At 52.4% G+C, this 15,902-nt stretch overlaps 1 protein-coding gene and 1 long non-coding RNA gene across 4 annotated transcripts in view; both read right to left on the bottom strand.

Moving 5' to 3' along the window:
- AP2A2 (adaptor related protein complex 2 subunit alpha 2) overlaps nt 1-15,452 on the bottom strand; it is an 82,513-nt gene extending 67,061 nt beyond the window's left edge. For both annotated transcript variants that reach the window (XM_081790192.1, XM_081790193.1), the window contains exon 1: nt 15,236-15,452. In XM_081790192.1, coding sequence (XP_081646318.1) covers nt 15,236-15,302 — 67 coding nt within the window. In that variant the 5' untranslated portion in view covers nt 15,303-15,452. The remainder of the gene's footprint in view (nt 1-15,235) is intronic.
- Nucleotides 228-6,399, bottom strand: LOC132662219 (uncharacterized). Of its 2 annotated transcripts, XR_014135273.1 has the most exons (3): nt 4,938-6,399; nt 2,322-2,428; nt 228-1,912 (listed from the first exon to the last, which is right to left on the bottom strand). It is a non-coding gene; the product is annotated as an uncharacterized LOC132662219 (long non-coding RNA). The 2 variants fall into 2 exon arrangements; XR_014135272.1 differs by lacking the exon at nt 4,938-6,399 and having other exon boundaries at nt 2,322-3,727.
- Nucleotides 15,453-15,902: the final 450 nt, after the last annotated feature.

Below are 15,902 nucleotides of genomic sequence, written 5' to 3'. Positions count from 1 at the left end.
ATATTAAGTCCTCATCTCCCACAGTAAGAAGTCAATAAATAATAATTAAATGGGGGGAAACACCCATAAATAGTATAAACATTAATTTAGTAATCACATTTCTTAAAGTAAATATGAGAACAAATGGCTATAAAATCAAAATTAACTCTAAGTTTAGGAACGGGGAGATAAGGCAGATGTCAAGTGTTTTATAATTAACTTCTTAAACTACATTCTCGAGTTTTAACTTTTTCCTAACTTTTTAAAACAACGAAAGGGGCATTTGGGTGGCTCAGCTGGTTAAACGTCTGGCTCTTGACTTCGGCTCAGGTCACGATCTCACGGTTCATGGGTTCGAGCCCCACATTAGGCTCCGTGCTGACAATGTGAAGCCTGCTTAGGATTCTCTCTCTCTCCCTCTCTCTGCCCCTCCTCCACTCATGTGCTCTGTCTCTCTCTCAAAATAAATAAATAAACTTTAAAAACTAAAAGTAAAATGCATTGCTTTAAAAAGAAAAAAAAAAAAAAAAAAAAAAAACACTTGGGGCACCTGGGTGACTCAGTCGGTTGAGTGTCTGACTTCAGCTCAGGTCATGATCTCCCGGTCTGTGAGTTCAAGTCCTACGTCAGGCTCTGTGCTGACAGCTCAGAGCCTGGAGCCTGGAGCCTGCTTCGGATTCTGTGTCCCTCTCGCTCTCTGCCCCTCCCCCTGCTCGCTCGCACGCTCTCTCTCTCTCTCTCAAAAATAAAAATAAACATTTAAAAACAATTAAAAAAAAAAAAACAATTAAGGGCAAGACTAGACAAAAACAAGAAGAAAAATGCACACAATTGAAAAGACCTGCCCAATTACTAGAACACTACCCCTCTCCACCATCGGTGATGAGTGTCCATGCACATGACCCCCACACCACCCTCTGGCTTTAGCCCCAGCTCCGTGGACGATCTGGTCCCCACCATGGCCATCCCCCCAATACTCACTGCAGGCATCCTACCACCCCCAACCTTTCAGCTCACTCAATCAGGTAAGCAAATTCCGACACCCATCGGCCACCCCCATCCCGGGACCAACGATTACAGTCTTCCTCTCCCCTCCCTCCCCCATCCTCACCTCCTCTTAGCCAGCCTCAATTCCATGGCATAAACTAAGCCCTGACCTTCCTTCTCTGTCTGTGCGCTTGGCTGGCAAACCCCTCCCTGCTGAATCCAATTCTGGCCAATCCAGAGCCGGGATTGCTGAGTGTCCTGGTAAGACTACACACGCGACCGCTGGGCTGGCCTCACATGTGGAGCCCAGGGAGGCCCTACCATCTCTCCTCAACACCTTCACCTCCACCCCATGCCTCCTCCCTCCCCTCACCGGCAGCCCTTAAGCGCTCAGGCTCTCCTTGGCACCACCGCCCCCTGCATCTCCACTTTTCTTCACCCCTCCACCTTCTCCCTAGCCCTTCTTTCTCTTTCTGGTGGCCTACAGACATGCTCTGCCTCCCCCACCAGCCAGGAGTCCTCACCTTCTTCATCCAGCTCACAGTCTGCTTCCCCCCCCCCCCACCCCTATTCCCAGCATCGCAGTAATTCCTTCCAAGGTACCTCCCTTCTCTGCTCACCCTCCACCGGCTACACCTGTCACTCAGAAGGAAAACTAGACTTCTCAGAACAGCCTACGAGACCCCCATCACCCGCCTTGCCCCCTGCGTCCGACTCCGGAACCCCAGGGTCTGTCTGCAACTCACGCTCCAGCCACGCTGTCCACCAGCATTGCAGGGCATGCCTGACCCCCAGCGGCACAAGCTACACTGCAATCCCCTCTTCCCGCCTTATTTCCCCCTAATACAGTATATAACGCACTATATATCATACTTATTTTATGTCTCCTTCACCAGAACGTAAGCCACACGAAGGTATTCTTGTCTGTTTTGTCCACCGCGCAACTCTGTAAATTTGATGAACAAATCAATTAAACTTAAAAAAAAAAAAAGCTTCCTTTTTCTTTATCCCACTGTGATAAGCACAATACTCCCCCAAAGATGCCCACACTCTAATACCTGGACCTTGTAAGATACCTTCCATAGCAAAAAGAACTCTGCAGATGTAATTAAGATAGGGGAATTATCCTGGATCAGGCAGATGGGCCCAATATAATCACATAAGCCCTTAAAAGGAGAGACTCTGGAGGCAGGAGACAGGCTGACCAAGTCAGAAAGATCCTGTCTCGAGAGGGATTCGCTGGCGGGCCTCACGGGAAGCAGGAGAAGGACCGTGAGCAGGCTGTAGGAGGCAAGCCAGCAAGAAAAGGGGGCCGCGGCCCCCACACTACAAGGACTGATTGGAAGCAGCCTCACCTCCAGAGTCTCCAGAAGGGACTGCAGCTCTGCTGACACCTTCATCTCAACCTCGTGAGATTCGAGGCAGAGGACCCGGCCGAGCCAGGCTGTGCACGGCTTCCGATCTACAGAACACGAGATAATACAGGAGTTCTGGTCTCGGCTGCTAAATTTGTGTTCATTTGTCACAGCAACAATAGAAAGCTAACACACCCTCTACACTCCCCAGTCACCATCTCACCTCTCTCCTCTTTACAGCCAAACTCCGCAAAAGGGTTGAGACTCACATTTTCCAATTATTCTCCCTTAAACTTCCCCATCGGATTCACCTCTGCTCACCCCACTCAAGTGACCTACTACCGTGCTCCCTCCTTACTGGCCTGTGCTCCTCCCACCTGGACATGTCTCCCCCTGACTGCTTAGGGTCTGCGAGCCTGGAGCTCTGGCCACCTTCCTAGAGAGGTGGTCCAGCACCGTGGCTCAGAGAGGAGACTTGGAACCAGGTAGCCAGAGTCTGAATTCCTGTTCTACCACTTTCTAGGCAGTCACGTGGCCCCGGGCTCAGGGCCCCACTTTTCCTCCTCATCTACAAAACAGGAGGATCACAGCACCTACTGTTCAAGTATCATCATGAATGTCAGATGTGTAAACACAGGTAACGTGCTTGGGAGCATGCCAGGCACACAGAAGAGCTGTAGGAGCGAGAGCTAGGTTTCGATCATTTCCACTCGCCTCCCCGGTGAGCTAGCTCCCTGTCTCATGGCTCTAAACAACACCTAGAAGTTCTGCCCCCATACGTTCACCTCTTGCCCAGACCTCTTCTCTGCCTTCCAGTCTTGGATATCCAACTGCGTACTCAGTGTCTCTCCCCAACGCTAATGGTGATAAACAGGGACACGATTCACCTTCCCACCTCAGACAACTAAATAGATGAAAATACACGAAACAACAGTCTCCAGAAACTGGACAAGAGGCTCTGGCAGACCATGACCTCCGAGAGACAGAAAACAAACAAGATGAGAGGGGCAGGTCTCCCCAAAGTGAGGAGACAGACAAAGGGGGCCAGAATGTGCAGAGCAGAGCCGCAGAGGGGTCCTCGAATCTCTGCCTCATCACTCATCTGCCCAGGCACGACCACCAGCTCCCGCGGCTGTGGAAAGAGCCACTGGAAAGCAGCTGGAGGGTAAGCCATGGATGCCGGCACAGGGCCAATAAGCCGGTTGGGGGGCAGGGGGGGGAACCTCATAAAACCCAGGGCATCAAGCAGAGTTCTGAGAAGGAACCCACCTTGGGGCGCCTGGCTGGCTCAGTCAGTTAAGCGTCTGACTTCAGCTCAGGTCACGATCTCACGGTCTGTGAGTTCGAGCCCCATGTCGGGCTCTGGGCTGATGGCTCAGAGACTGGAGCCTGCTTCCAATTCTGTGTCTCCCTCTCTCTCTCTGCCCCTCCCCGTTCATGCTCTGTCTCTCTCTGTCTCAAAAATAAATAAAAACGTTAAAAAAAAAATAAAAAAAAAATGAGAAGGAACCCACCTCAAGAGGGGGGTGAAATCAGCCCCACACCAAAGGCTGCTCCGGCCCCTCCTTTAAGACCAAACAGTGTCCAAGTTGCTGAGCTTCAGCCCAGGAAAAAGCTCAAGGATATTTAAAGAAATACAATAATATTCAGGGCAAGGTGAAATTCATGATGTCTGGCATCCAATAAAAAATTACAGGAATGCAGGGGTGCCTAAGTTGCTCAGTTAAGTGTTGACTTTGGCTCAGGATGTGATCTCAGGGTTCGTGCCCCATGTCAGGCTCTGTGCTGACAGCTCGGAGCCTGGCCCTGCTTCAGATTCTGAGTCTCCCTCTCTCTCTCTGCCCCTCCCCCACTCATGCTCTGTCTCAAAAATTAACAAACGTTAAAAAAAATTTTTTTTTTTAATTACAGGCATGCAAAGAAACAGAAAAATACAACCCACAATGGGGGTGGGGGGAGATCTATCAATAAAAACAGACCCAGAAATGACAGATGATTAAGGAAAAAAAAAAAAAAAAAAGAAATGACAGAACATAAAATCAGGGGACAGTAACATTAGAAGTCATCATAACTATACTCCATATGCTCACGGAGGGGGACGGTATCACAAGCATGTGAACTGGTACAGACAACACGTGAAAGACCCGAAGTGAAGTTCAAGACACGAGACCTACGATGTCTGAGAGAGAAAATATGCTGGACGAGATTAACAGAAGATCGGACACCACAGATTAGTGCACCTGAAGACGCAGCCCAGAAATGAGCCCAAGTGAAACAAAGAGAGAACAGCAGACCGAAAAACACGATCTGAGAGAGCATCACTGAGCTGTGGGGCAACCTCCAGTGGCCTGACTTGTGTGTAACAAAGTCCTCAAAGGCAGGACGGGGACAGAAAAAGTATTTGAAGAATAATGGCCAAATTTTTTCAAATTTGGTGAAAACTAGAAACCCACTGATCTCAGAAGCTCGAACCCCAAGCACAAGAAACATGAAGAAAATGACAAGGCACATAACAAATAAAACTGACTAAAACCAGGGAATATACATGAAAAGCAGCCAGAGGAAAAAGCCACACTGCACACAGGTGAACAGTGAGAAACATCGTAGCAGACGTACCTCTGGAAACAGGGCAAGCCTGAGACACAGCCGCACCTTTAACATCGGGGGACAGAATATTTAGCTTGTGGTCTCCGTCTGGTTCAACCCAGAATCACCTTCCACGGTTAATACAACAGCCACCCAAACTGTCTCCCACTTCAACCCTTGTCCCTGCTGCTCGCTCTCTATACAGAAGCAAATGATCTTATTAAAAGCAAAAGTAATTTGGGTTAGATCGTGTGTGCTGAAAACTTCCAAGGATTCCTACAAGGCCTGACATGCTCCGCCCTCCGCTCCCGCAGCCCATGCTCCCCGAGGGCCTCCGCACCTCCACCTGCAGAACTCGCTTCCGCATCTCCTCCAAGCTTCCTTGGAATACACCTTCTCCAGGCTACCTGACCTGACCTGACCACAGGCTTTGAAGCTCAGAACCATCCACACTCTCTGTCCCTCTTCCCTACTGTATTTTTCTCCACGACAGAGCAACAAAAAGATGAATGGAGATAAATAGATACATGTTTTTCTCATTTATTTTGTCCGTCTAGTCTCACAAGAATTTAAGTTCTGAAAGTACAGGGATTTTGTCCATTTGGTTAACCACCGAATCCCTGGTACCTAGAGTAGAATAGTGCCTGGCACATAGCAGGCACTCAATAGATTTCTTGGGGCCGCCCGGTTGCCCTCAGTCAGTTAAGCGTCTAACTCCTGGCTTGGGGGCAGATCACGAACTCACAGTTTGTGGGATCGAGCCCCACATCAGCACACAGCCTGCTTGCGATTCTCTTTCTCCTTCTCTTTGCACCTCCCCAACTCATGCTCATTCTCCATCTCTCAAAATAATAAACTTAAAAAAAAATAGATTTCTTGAATGAATAAATGGTACAATTCTATCAGAAAACAGAATCCAGAAAAATAAATAAATTTTGAAATATACAACTTCAAAATACACTTCACTCTTGGGGCTGCACCAAAAGTATAGCAAAACAAGAACATTATACAAAGAAATACATTTTCTTCGCTACTGAATATTATACAGATTTAAACTAGATCCACAGCAAATGCTACATTAGAGAATATACACCAGACATCAGCCCCCAGCAGAGGAGCATCTCCTGTCCCTCTGTGACCAGCATCCGTGCGAGGGGCCCACATCTCCATCCTGTGGATGACAATCTCAAAAAGGCCAAGCCTCAGGAACTGAACAACTCGGTACGAACGGACCCTCAGACCACCACCTTCCCACCTCCCTCTTCCTCCACATTCTCAGCACTTGGGAAAGCTGTATGTACTATGTTACCCAAGGACGGTTCAAATTGTGGCGAAAGAATAAGGCAACAAAGGGGCACCTGGGAGGCTCAGTCAGTTGAGTGTCCAACTTTGGCTCAGGTTATGATCTCGCGGTTCGTGAATTCAAGCCCCACATCGGGCTGTCTGCTGTCAGCCTGTCAGCACAGAGACCGTTTCGGGTCCCCTGTCCCCCTCTCTCTGCCCCGCCCCCACTTGCGTTCTCCCAAAAATAAATATTTTTAAGCTTAAAAAAAAAAGAAGGTGGCAACAAAGTTTAAAAAGGATAATTGAGCAGAAGCTACAAGCTAACTAAACGTAACTGAGTTTGTGAGGAGCGTGTCCTACGGAAGGAAGACCTAGCGAAAACTACTTGTAGATGGAGGCACACCCCCAGCAGGATTCATTATGAACTCAACCACAGAAGGCTCTGACTCTCATCGGTGCGAGGTTCAAAATCAGGTTCTGAGTTGGTCGTGCTGTGCCTGACATAAAGGAAAAAAAGGCTATAGGGCGCCCGGGTGGCTCAGTCGGTTAAGCGTCCAACTTCGGCTCAGGTCATGATCTCGCAGTTCATGGGTTCGAGCCCCACATCAGGCTCTGTGCTGACAGCTCAGACCTGGAGCCTGCTTCGGATTCTGTGTCTCCTCCTCTCTCTCTCTCTGTCCCTCCCATGCTCATTCTCTGTCTCTGTCTCTGTCTCTGTCTCTCTCTCTCTCTCAAAAAAAAAAAAAAATTTAATAAACATTGAAGAAAGAAAGAAAACAAGGAAGCATAACGGGAGCACCTGGATGGCTTGGTTGGTTGAGCATCCGATTCTTTTTTTTTAAATGTTTTTATTTATTTTTGAGACAGAGGGAGACAGAGCACGAGCAGGGGAGGGGCAGAGAGAGAGGGAGACACAGAATCCGAAGTGGGCTCCAGGCTCTGAGCTGTCAGCACAGAGCCCGACACGGGGCTCGAACCCGCAAACGGTGAGATCGTGACCTGAGCCGAAGTCAGACGCTCAACCGACTGAGCATCCGACTCTTGATCTTGGCTCAGGTCAGGATACCACAGTTTGTGAGACGGAACGTTACATCGGGCTCCACACTGACGGCGCGGAGCCTGCTTGGGATTCTTTCTCTCCCTCTCTCTCTCTGTCCCTCCTCCACTCTCACGTGTGCACACTCACATGTGCTCTTTCTTCTCCCAAAACAAATGAATAAATTTCTTTTAAAAAAGAAAAGGCCAAACACAAATCCCAGTGCAGCACTGACATCCTAAGGCTTAGCTCCAAGGGCTTTAGGTACACTAAATAACTAATCCTCATCATGCTCTGAGTTGCCACCAGAAGGGATTTTAAAGGCAAGAAAAACACCTTACCACCCAAAACAAAAACCAGGCAACCCTACTTGGATGCTGGTCTCCACACTTTTAAGCAACGCTGTAAAACAGACACCAGGTCCTGGGGCAGGTGAGAAGGTAAATGGGAAACGTGTTGAGTACAAGGATACACAAAGCCACCGCAGCGCTCACTGGGTTTAAACTGGGGGTGAAAACAAAGACTCCAGACTCTACTAGGCCACAATTTGCAAAGGTGAGGAATCAAAGGGTACAGTATCAGGATCTGACCCAAACCGCTGGTCAGCAACGTCTTATCCTAAATGAACACATCCAGCATCACTCAACTCCCCGTTTCCTGAGGCAGCCGGGAGCTGAGGGAGCCGTGTGGGGCCAGAACCTAGCAAGGGAAGTGGGTCTCCGCCTCACGGCAAAGACCTTCCTGTCCTTGTGGGGCCCAGAGCAGCCGTGGGCACGTCACTGCCCTTCTGCTGCACCCCCACTAACACAGACAACAAACTCCAAGGGCCAGACCACAGGCCCCATCCCCACACCCTGTGTGCCTCTCGCCTTCCCACTGGTGGCTCTCAACTCCCGCCGAAGTCTTTCTGACTCCACTTCCCACACTTTCCCTATTGGGTGATGGTGGGCCCGAGTCCTAATCCTCTTTGGCAGTAACACTGAAGGAAAAAGAATGAAGGGTGGCAGGAAGTGATGTGGGAAGGCAGGCAGGGACAAGAGTGTCGCCACAAGTTTAAACTGCATCTTCTGGGCAACCGCAACATTTTGGGCAAGGCTCGGACTCGCCTCTCCTCTCTGGCACTGTGCATCTGTGCATCTGGCCGTCCCCGGCTCAATCGCCAGGGCGTTATTTTAAAACAGGCCACCTCCTCCTCCCTGCACGCTTCTGATCCCAGACATGGCGTGGCGTGCAGGGCCCTCTCTCCCACAGAGCGCCAGGGCTGGTCTTATCGCTCGGCCTCAGCCCCCAGCTCCCGGTGGCGACTCCCACTTGAACTACCCACCCTGAAGTTCTCGTAATCACATGGCACATGCAACTTTCCGTGATATTTCAACCATGGCAACGTCATCCCAAAGTCAGTTATCGTGAAAAAGGCCAAGAGGAGAATCAGTAAATACAGTCTTATCATCCCAACCTCAGACATTACACGGCCCGGTGAAAACTGCTCATTTCTATTTTCTCAAGTGTGCCACTCATTTTGTTAAGCTGAGGGCAGACTTACTTGATGTACCTCACAGTGCACTGGAAGCTGACGAAAACCATCAACTTTCTAACTCCCGCACTTGTGGTTTCCATATCAAACCTCTGTGCTGATCACAATGAAAGGGCAAGACAGGAGGGTGCCTGTCCTACGTATCTGTCTTACATTCATTTCACACACCGAGTCCAGGCAGGGAGTGGACTGACACACTTTAAGCAAAAAAAAAAAAAAAAAAAAAAAAAAGAATGCTCAACAAGGCCAGAGGCAAACGTGAAACATTCCAAAGGCTGACGCAGACCTACCTTTCTTAGGTGTCTGAGCACCTGGTGCCCTCTGTCGCCTAGGACATCTCCACCTTGCTTTCGGGCAAGGACTCATCTTGTCCACCTGACAACCTCTCGTTCTCTGCATACGACATTCAGGAGTCCGCAACGTAGGAGGTGCTCAATAAAGATGGACGCACTGGTGAGAACGCACCTCCCTATTTGTCTGCAGACTCTTTAGGGGGACAGGGACCACATGTCCTGTTTCTCCGAACCCCACAAATTTCACATAACAGATCAGATGCCACCCCTTGCCCCAAACCTGAGGCCCGATCTGTCCCAAGATCCAGAACCGGTAAGACTTTGGGAGGAAGCAGAGCACGTGGCCATGGTGTCCTGGAAGCACACGCTTGTGAACACTCACTCGCACAGGAGGGAGACCACACACAGCTTCCTGGCTCTGCAAGGCCAGGGTTGTGGCCAAAGGAGTTCACCGAAGACTTACAAAAAAAGACTTCTGGTTCTGGGAGTCTCATAAGTTTTGAAATTCGAGCTAAGGGAAGCCAGCCTCGCGCCCAAGAACCTGCAAAACAGACCCACGAAATTCTGAGGCACCCAGAGCCCCGCCCACTCAGGAGCTCACACCAGGGAGTCACATTCTGTGTTAGTGTGAAACAGCGCTTCCTACATCGCACTGGAACCCTCCCCTCTGATCTGACTCTATTTTTTAAAAGCCAAGGAAATGTTATTCAGCCCCACAAAGAGAGCCTTCCCAATAACTCCGCAACTACAAAATCCTGACACACACTGTTGCCGAAACAACAGAGTGAAAGTCATTTTAAGAGGAGAGAGAAGTAATGCTAAGGATCCGGCACGAGAAAACACTCATCACCAGGACATTTCAACGTGTCATAAGAGAAACAGAGAGAGTCCCCGACTTCAGAGGAGCCAGAAGGAAAACGAGGGGATGCACAGGTATTTCCTCGAAGCAATAACCACCAACCTTGGCAGAAAAATTCAACCTGGGTCAAAGACTTCCTCCCCTCGCCCAGCACAGGGGATCGTCCCTCCCTTTGCCCTCCGTCACACGCTCCCTAAATCAGTTTCTAAAGAGTATATATTATGCAGAAAAAAATTCGCAAGAAGAGCATTCTTTTTCAAAAGTCATCATTTTTTAAATGTCCAGTCAAGACTAAAATGAACCTTAAATTTTTTAAAGGACTTTAAAAGTTAAAAAGCAGACCGACAAATTCTGGTTCTGCTCCTTATTATTACTCAGGAAAATCAAGTACCACCTTTACGTTTCAATTCCTACGCAGAGGCATAACCTGAACTTCACGTTTTACGTTCAGTTCTCCACATCCAATTTATGACTCATAACACACGGAATTTTACGAACTAAATGTTTTAAACTCTAGTCATGTTAAAATGTAATTCAAAGGGGTGCCCAATTTGAACGAAGTTAACGGAAATGGAGAGGACAAAGTTTCGTGACCAACACAATGAGCCGAGCACTGATACTGATTCTGCCAGTTTATCACTGCACCTGCAGCAAAACTGCATGCTTTCACCAAGAACACGGGAAACGCGTTTTTGCCAAATAGCTAATTACACGTCTCCACTTGTCCCCCTTCATTTGAGCAAGTGCCTGGAGGGAGTAAATAAAACGTCCGCAAGCACGATGGAAGTGTCTCGTGTCTTGCTTCACCTGCACGGCCCCCCGCCCCCGCCACCTCCCGCTTGGAGGAATAAATGACAATTTCCTGCCCACTGGCAACGTGACTGGTCTCACAAGAGTAAAGACCCATCGCTCTCTTTCATTGCAGTCTTGGTTGTTTTTGTTTTGTTTTGTTTTGTTGAGACAGAGAAAGCACGAGCTGGAGAGGGGCAGAGAGAGAGGAAGACAGGAACCAAAGCGGGCTCCCCGCTGAGAGCAGAGAGCCCAGTGTGGGACTCGCACCCACGAGCCATGAGGTCATGATCTGAGCCAAAGTCGGACGCTTAGCCGACTGAGCCACCCAGGCGCTCCTCAGTCTTGGGTATTTTGCAGCCAATGAGGAGTCTGTCAACATTTTCAGCAGTGTTTCACATTCTCAACACTGTTCTCGTGTTGACATGTCAATGGTAATGCATAAAAACATGCATTAACTGGGGCGCCTGGGTGGCTCAGTTGGTTCAGTGGCCAACTTTAGCTCAGGTCATGATCTCACCGTTCCTGGGTTCAAGGCTCACATCGGGCTCTGTGCTGGCAGCTCAGAGCTTGGAGCCTGCTTCAGATTCTGTGTCTCCCTCTCTCTCTCTGCCCCTCCCCTGCTTGCTGTCTCTCTCTCTCTCTCTCTCTCTCTCTCTCTCTCTCTCAAAAAAAAAAAAAAAAAAAAACATTAAAAAATACTTTTTAAAAAAGACATGCATTAACTTAGACATGCCTGTCCAATGACACATCACACGTGTAAAAGTAAACAAAAGTTCCAAAATAACCAAATAACAAATAACTATTATTTTCCCAATTCCAGCAGGGCTTTTGTTTTCTTTAAACCCATCACTTGAATGTGTTATCAGTCAATGCAACAGCTCGGACAGACCTCAAGGGGATTGTACGGAGTGAGAAAAGCCAATCAACGGGTCACATACTACACAACTCCATTCACATGACGCCCTTGAGATGCTATGCAGACAGAACAGACTAGCAGTCGGGAGTGGGTACGCTGGCTAAAGGGGTAAGGCGAGGGGGCTTTGTGATGATGGAACAGCTGTCTTGATGAAGGTGACAGTTACACGTAGCTACTTGTGACAAAAGCACAAAGACCTACACACACACAGACACACACACCAGCGTAGGTAAAACCGATAAAATGTGACTCCGCCCTGTGGAATGTACCAATGTCAGTTTCCTGGTGTTGAAATTGTACTGTCATGTCAGAAATCCCCCTTGAAGAGGTGGGGTGAAGGGTGCCGGGACCTCCCTGTCCACTTCTTTGCAACTTCCTGCAAATCTATTTTTATTTCAAAATAAAGATTTATTTAAAATTTGGGACTAAGTAAAAGGGTGAGAATTTTTCTTTTAATTTTTTCATGTTTTATTCATGTTTTGAGAGAGTGTGAGTGGGCGAGGGGCAGACAGGCTCTGAGCCGTCAGCACAGAGCCCCATGTGGGGCTCAAAACTCAGGAGCCACAAGATCATGACGTGAGCCGAAGTCAGACGCTTAACTGACTGAGCCACGTAAGCGCCCCTCGAATTTTTCAATACCAACTTAAAAACAGAAAGAAACAACTCATAACTCCCATACCCTGAAGTCACACTAGCCAAATTCAGTGGCCCTGGGCTGAAGTTCATCAAAAAGAATCCAGTTAATTTTATGAGGCACTGAATTAGTTTGCTACCTGAGCCACAAAAGCTACAGGCTTGAGGCACGCAGCACGACAAGAGCACCTTTTCAAACCCCGGAGGGTATTCACTGTGGCTGTGCTAAGCAATGTTCCCAGCCAGCCGCCTGAAGCCCGTAACTTACATAAGGTGCAGACAGATGCAGAGCTCGCTCCTGAACGTCTTAAAGGAGGGAATTTAAGACTCTAGCTCAGAAAGGCAAAGGGAGCTGAAATTTTAGAACTGAAACAGACCTCAGCGGTGCTCCTGCTCAAACCAACCCCTCTGTCAGCTGCGAAACCTAACTCAGCGGCCACTGGCTGTGGGTCATGGCACAGGGGAGAGGCGGGCTGAGTCCGGACCCTGGCTCCCAGCTCAGTGCCCTCTCTCCCCAGAGCCTGGCTACAGCCATCACAGCTCACAAGAGACCAGTAAGCACATGAGATCAGAGGTGGGCGGGGAGAAGGGGAAGCAGGGACCCCTCTCCCTCCCCACAGGCGTAAGCCCAGACCAGTCCCGCCAGAGTCAGCCCTCGGTCAGTCTCCAGTCTCCAGGCACCAGCCCGCACGTGTTGCCCGTGTTTACGTTAGCTCCCTGCTGTTCCAGGCACATCTTGGCCCTCTGCCTGCAGGGCCCTTCAGAGAAAGTCGGGGCAAGAATCATCTTCTAGCAAAGTCCTCTCTGGCTCACCGTCTACTCGTTTCCTCGGCACATGCCTCATGCCAGGCACTGTGCAAGCAGCGGAGGAGCGTGACGTGACAGACGCGGGCCCCGCCTTGCGGGGCCACGATCGCCGACACTGCTCTGAAGGAGCACGGCACCATGGCTGACGGAAGAAAGGGCAGGGGCACAGCGAGGCTGGGAAGGGGTTTCTGAGGAGGGGGCCGCATTAAACGGAGAGCTGGCCCCAAGGAGGACCAGGCACCCCTGCCCCTCATATAAGACTTCGGGGGGGAGAGGCTGTCTTACTCTTTGGTCCACACCGGCGGCCCTCCAGCAGAGAAAACTCCCCCACGGGGCAACGTCTGGACGTGGCCTTGGGCGTCACAACTGAGGCATCTGGTCGTAGAGAGGCCGGGGATGCTGCTGTCTGCCGCCAACAGACACTTCTGCACCACAGACGGTGGGCCCAAGTGTCAACAGCGCGGCGGAGGACAAAGTCCGGTCTCCAGTCAGTCAACGAGCACCGGCTGAGTCCTCGGTCCGTGGCAGGCGCCTACTTGCAGCCGAGCGCAGACACAGCAGCGTCACAGGTCTGGCAACGGGTTTCAGCCTCGAGGTCTTTCTTGCCCAATGCGTGTTTCTACCAAAATGGAAGGGCTGACATCACGCCCAACTGAAGGCTGCTAAGCCTTGGGCCAAGGGTCCCCTGCAGCAGTAGCGCACGTGCACTTGGCTTTACAAGACGCGCCCGGATTAAGAGTGCCACCGTCCTGAAGTCACAGCAAACAGCAAAGGAACAGACAAACGCTGCCTGCTTGCGAAGGCACCAATCCGAGAGTGCGATACCACCCCGACTTCCTGCAGAGCAGGCGGAGGGCCAGAAGATCCAGACTTCCACGGTCTGGGGACAACGGGGCCCCCGGTGCAAGGAGGTGAGGGGTTCAACACAACAGCATTTACCATCAAAATACACACTGAACCCAAGGCAATACAAATCAGTCAACCACCTGGTGGGTACCGAAAACAATAAAACACACCAGCAGGAAACCGGTTTTGTGTTTACCTTTTTTAAGCGAATAAAGGAGACGTCCTCTGAATGCCAAGAGCCCCTCTGCGGACCACAGCCAAATTCACTGCAGGACCCACGGGGCACCCAGCAGCCTCCCCGCCTGTTTCACCTTGCCGCCTGATTTTTTCCGCTCCGGGGAGGGCACGCGTGTCTCCCGGAACGGAGACAGCAGCCAGAGCAGTTTCCCTGCAGCCAGCCCACCCTCTAGGGCCCCAGTGTCTGGATTCCCCCGGGGAATGAGTCATTTTAATCAGGGCGCAGTAAGCCGCCACAGCCCGCGCAGAGCCGCTTCCCAGGGTTCGCTCTTCCCACTCCCTGAGCGAAAGTCCACGCTGTTTTGGAAAACGCTGGGTTAAATGCTCCATTACTAGAAAGACGGAGCAGATTGCTCGACATGACATCATGCTTGGGGGGCGGGGGGGGGGGGGGGGGAGAGGGGGGTCTTCGCCGGAACCGGGCCGACGATACCACAGCGCCCTACGGGGTCGGAGAACACCACCCTGCACCCCGCACCCCTGCCCCCACTGCTCCACGACCCGCGGCCCCCGCACTCCAGTCGGAGCCCCCGATCCCGCCTACCAGAGGCCTGCTGCGCCCTCCTCACCCGCCCTCTAGGTCCGCACCCGGGACCCTCGCACCCCCAGTCTGCGCCCCCTGCCCCCTGCCATCTGGGTCTGCACCCAGACCAACCCCGCTTGCGTCCCCAGACCCCCACCCCGCCCCGCGCCCCCTGCCCCCTGCCTTCTGGGTCGGCGCCCAGACTCCCGCCCCACCCCAGGGGGGCGCCCCCGGACCCCCGCCCTCCAGGTCCTCACCCGGGACCCCGCCCCGCGCCCCCTGCCCCTGCACCCAGACCCCTGGCCCGCACCCCCGCACCTCGAGCCTGCGCCCGCGGACTCCCACCCAGCGCTCCGGGCCTGCGACCCCGGACCTCCGCCCCGCCCCGCGCCCCCCCCCCCACCCCCCGCCCCATCGCTGCCTTCTGGGTCCGCACCCAGACTCCCGCCCTGCACTCCCGTCCCCCGGGTCCGCACGCGGACCCCGCCCCGCGCCCCGCACCCGGACCCCCGCCCCGCACCCCGCACCCCCGCACCCCACAGGCCGGTCCCGCGCCGCGGCCACTCACAGTTGCGAATGTCGGAGATGAAGACCGCCAAGCCCCGCATCCCGTCCCCCTTCGACACGGCCGGCATCTTCGGGCCCCGGGGAGCGGCCTGGGCTGGCGCGCCCGGAGGACGAGCGGGGAGCGGGAAGCGGGTCGCCGCCGCCTCTGGAGCCGCCTCAGCCGGAGCCGCCTCAGGCTCCGAGCGCCGCTTTCAGGGCCGCCGCCGCCGCGCGCGCGCGCACGCACTCACGCTCGCAGCTGCGGGCACGCACACGCTCGCTCGCGCGGCGGCGGGCGGCGCGGGGACGAGCACGTCGAGCGCGGGCGCGTAAAGGCAGGAGCGGGGGCGCCCCCTGCAGGCAGGCCGACGCGCCGTGCCGCGACAGGATCATCTCCCCCACGGCTTTGACCTGGCCCAGGTTCTGGGGTACTTGCTGCCCACGTCGGGGGCTGGTCTGCGTCCAGAGCCCGAAGGGCCTGCTGCACATCACCCTACAGTCCTTTCTTAACAAAGAGGGCCACTGAGGCCTGCAGAGAAAGGACGGCCCACCCCCACCCTGAGACAACACCCGGTGACCGCAGGGCCCAGTCTAGACTTTGATCCCTCAGTGCCCAGCCGGGACCCTTTGCCGATCTGCCACCACCCACCTCTGCACCCCGAGGTGAAGGCAGAGGGCCGCCCCGTGGG

Source organism: Panthera onca, chromosome D1, assembly GCF_046562875.1.
Source record: "Panthera onca isolate mPanOnc1 chromosome D1, mPanOnc1 haplotype 2, whole genome shotgun sequence".
Lineage (NCBI taxonomy): Eukaryota > Metazoa > Chordata > Mammalia > Carnivora > Felidae > Panthera > Panthera onca.
This window is presented reverse-complemented; position numbering and strand designations above follow the sequence as displayed.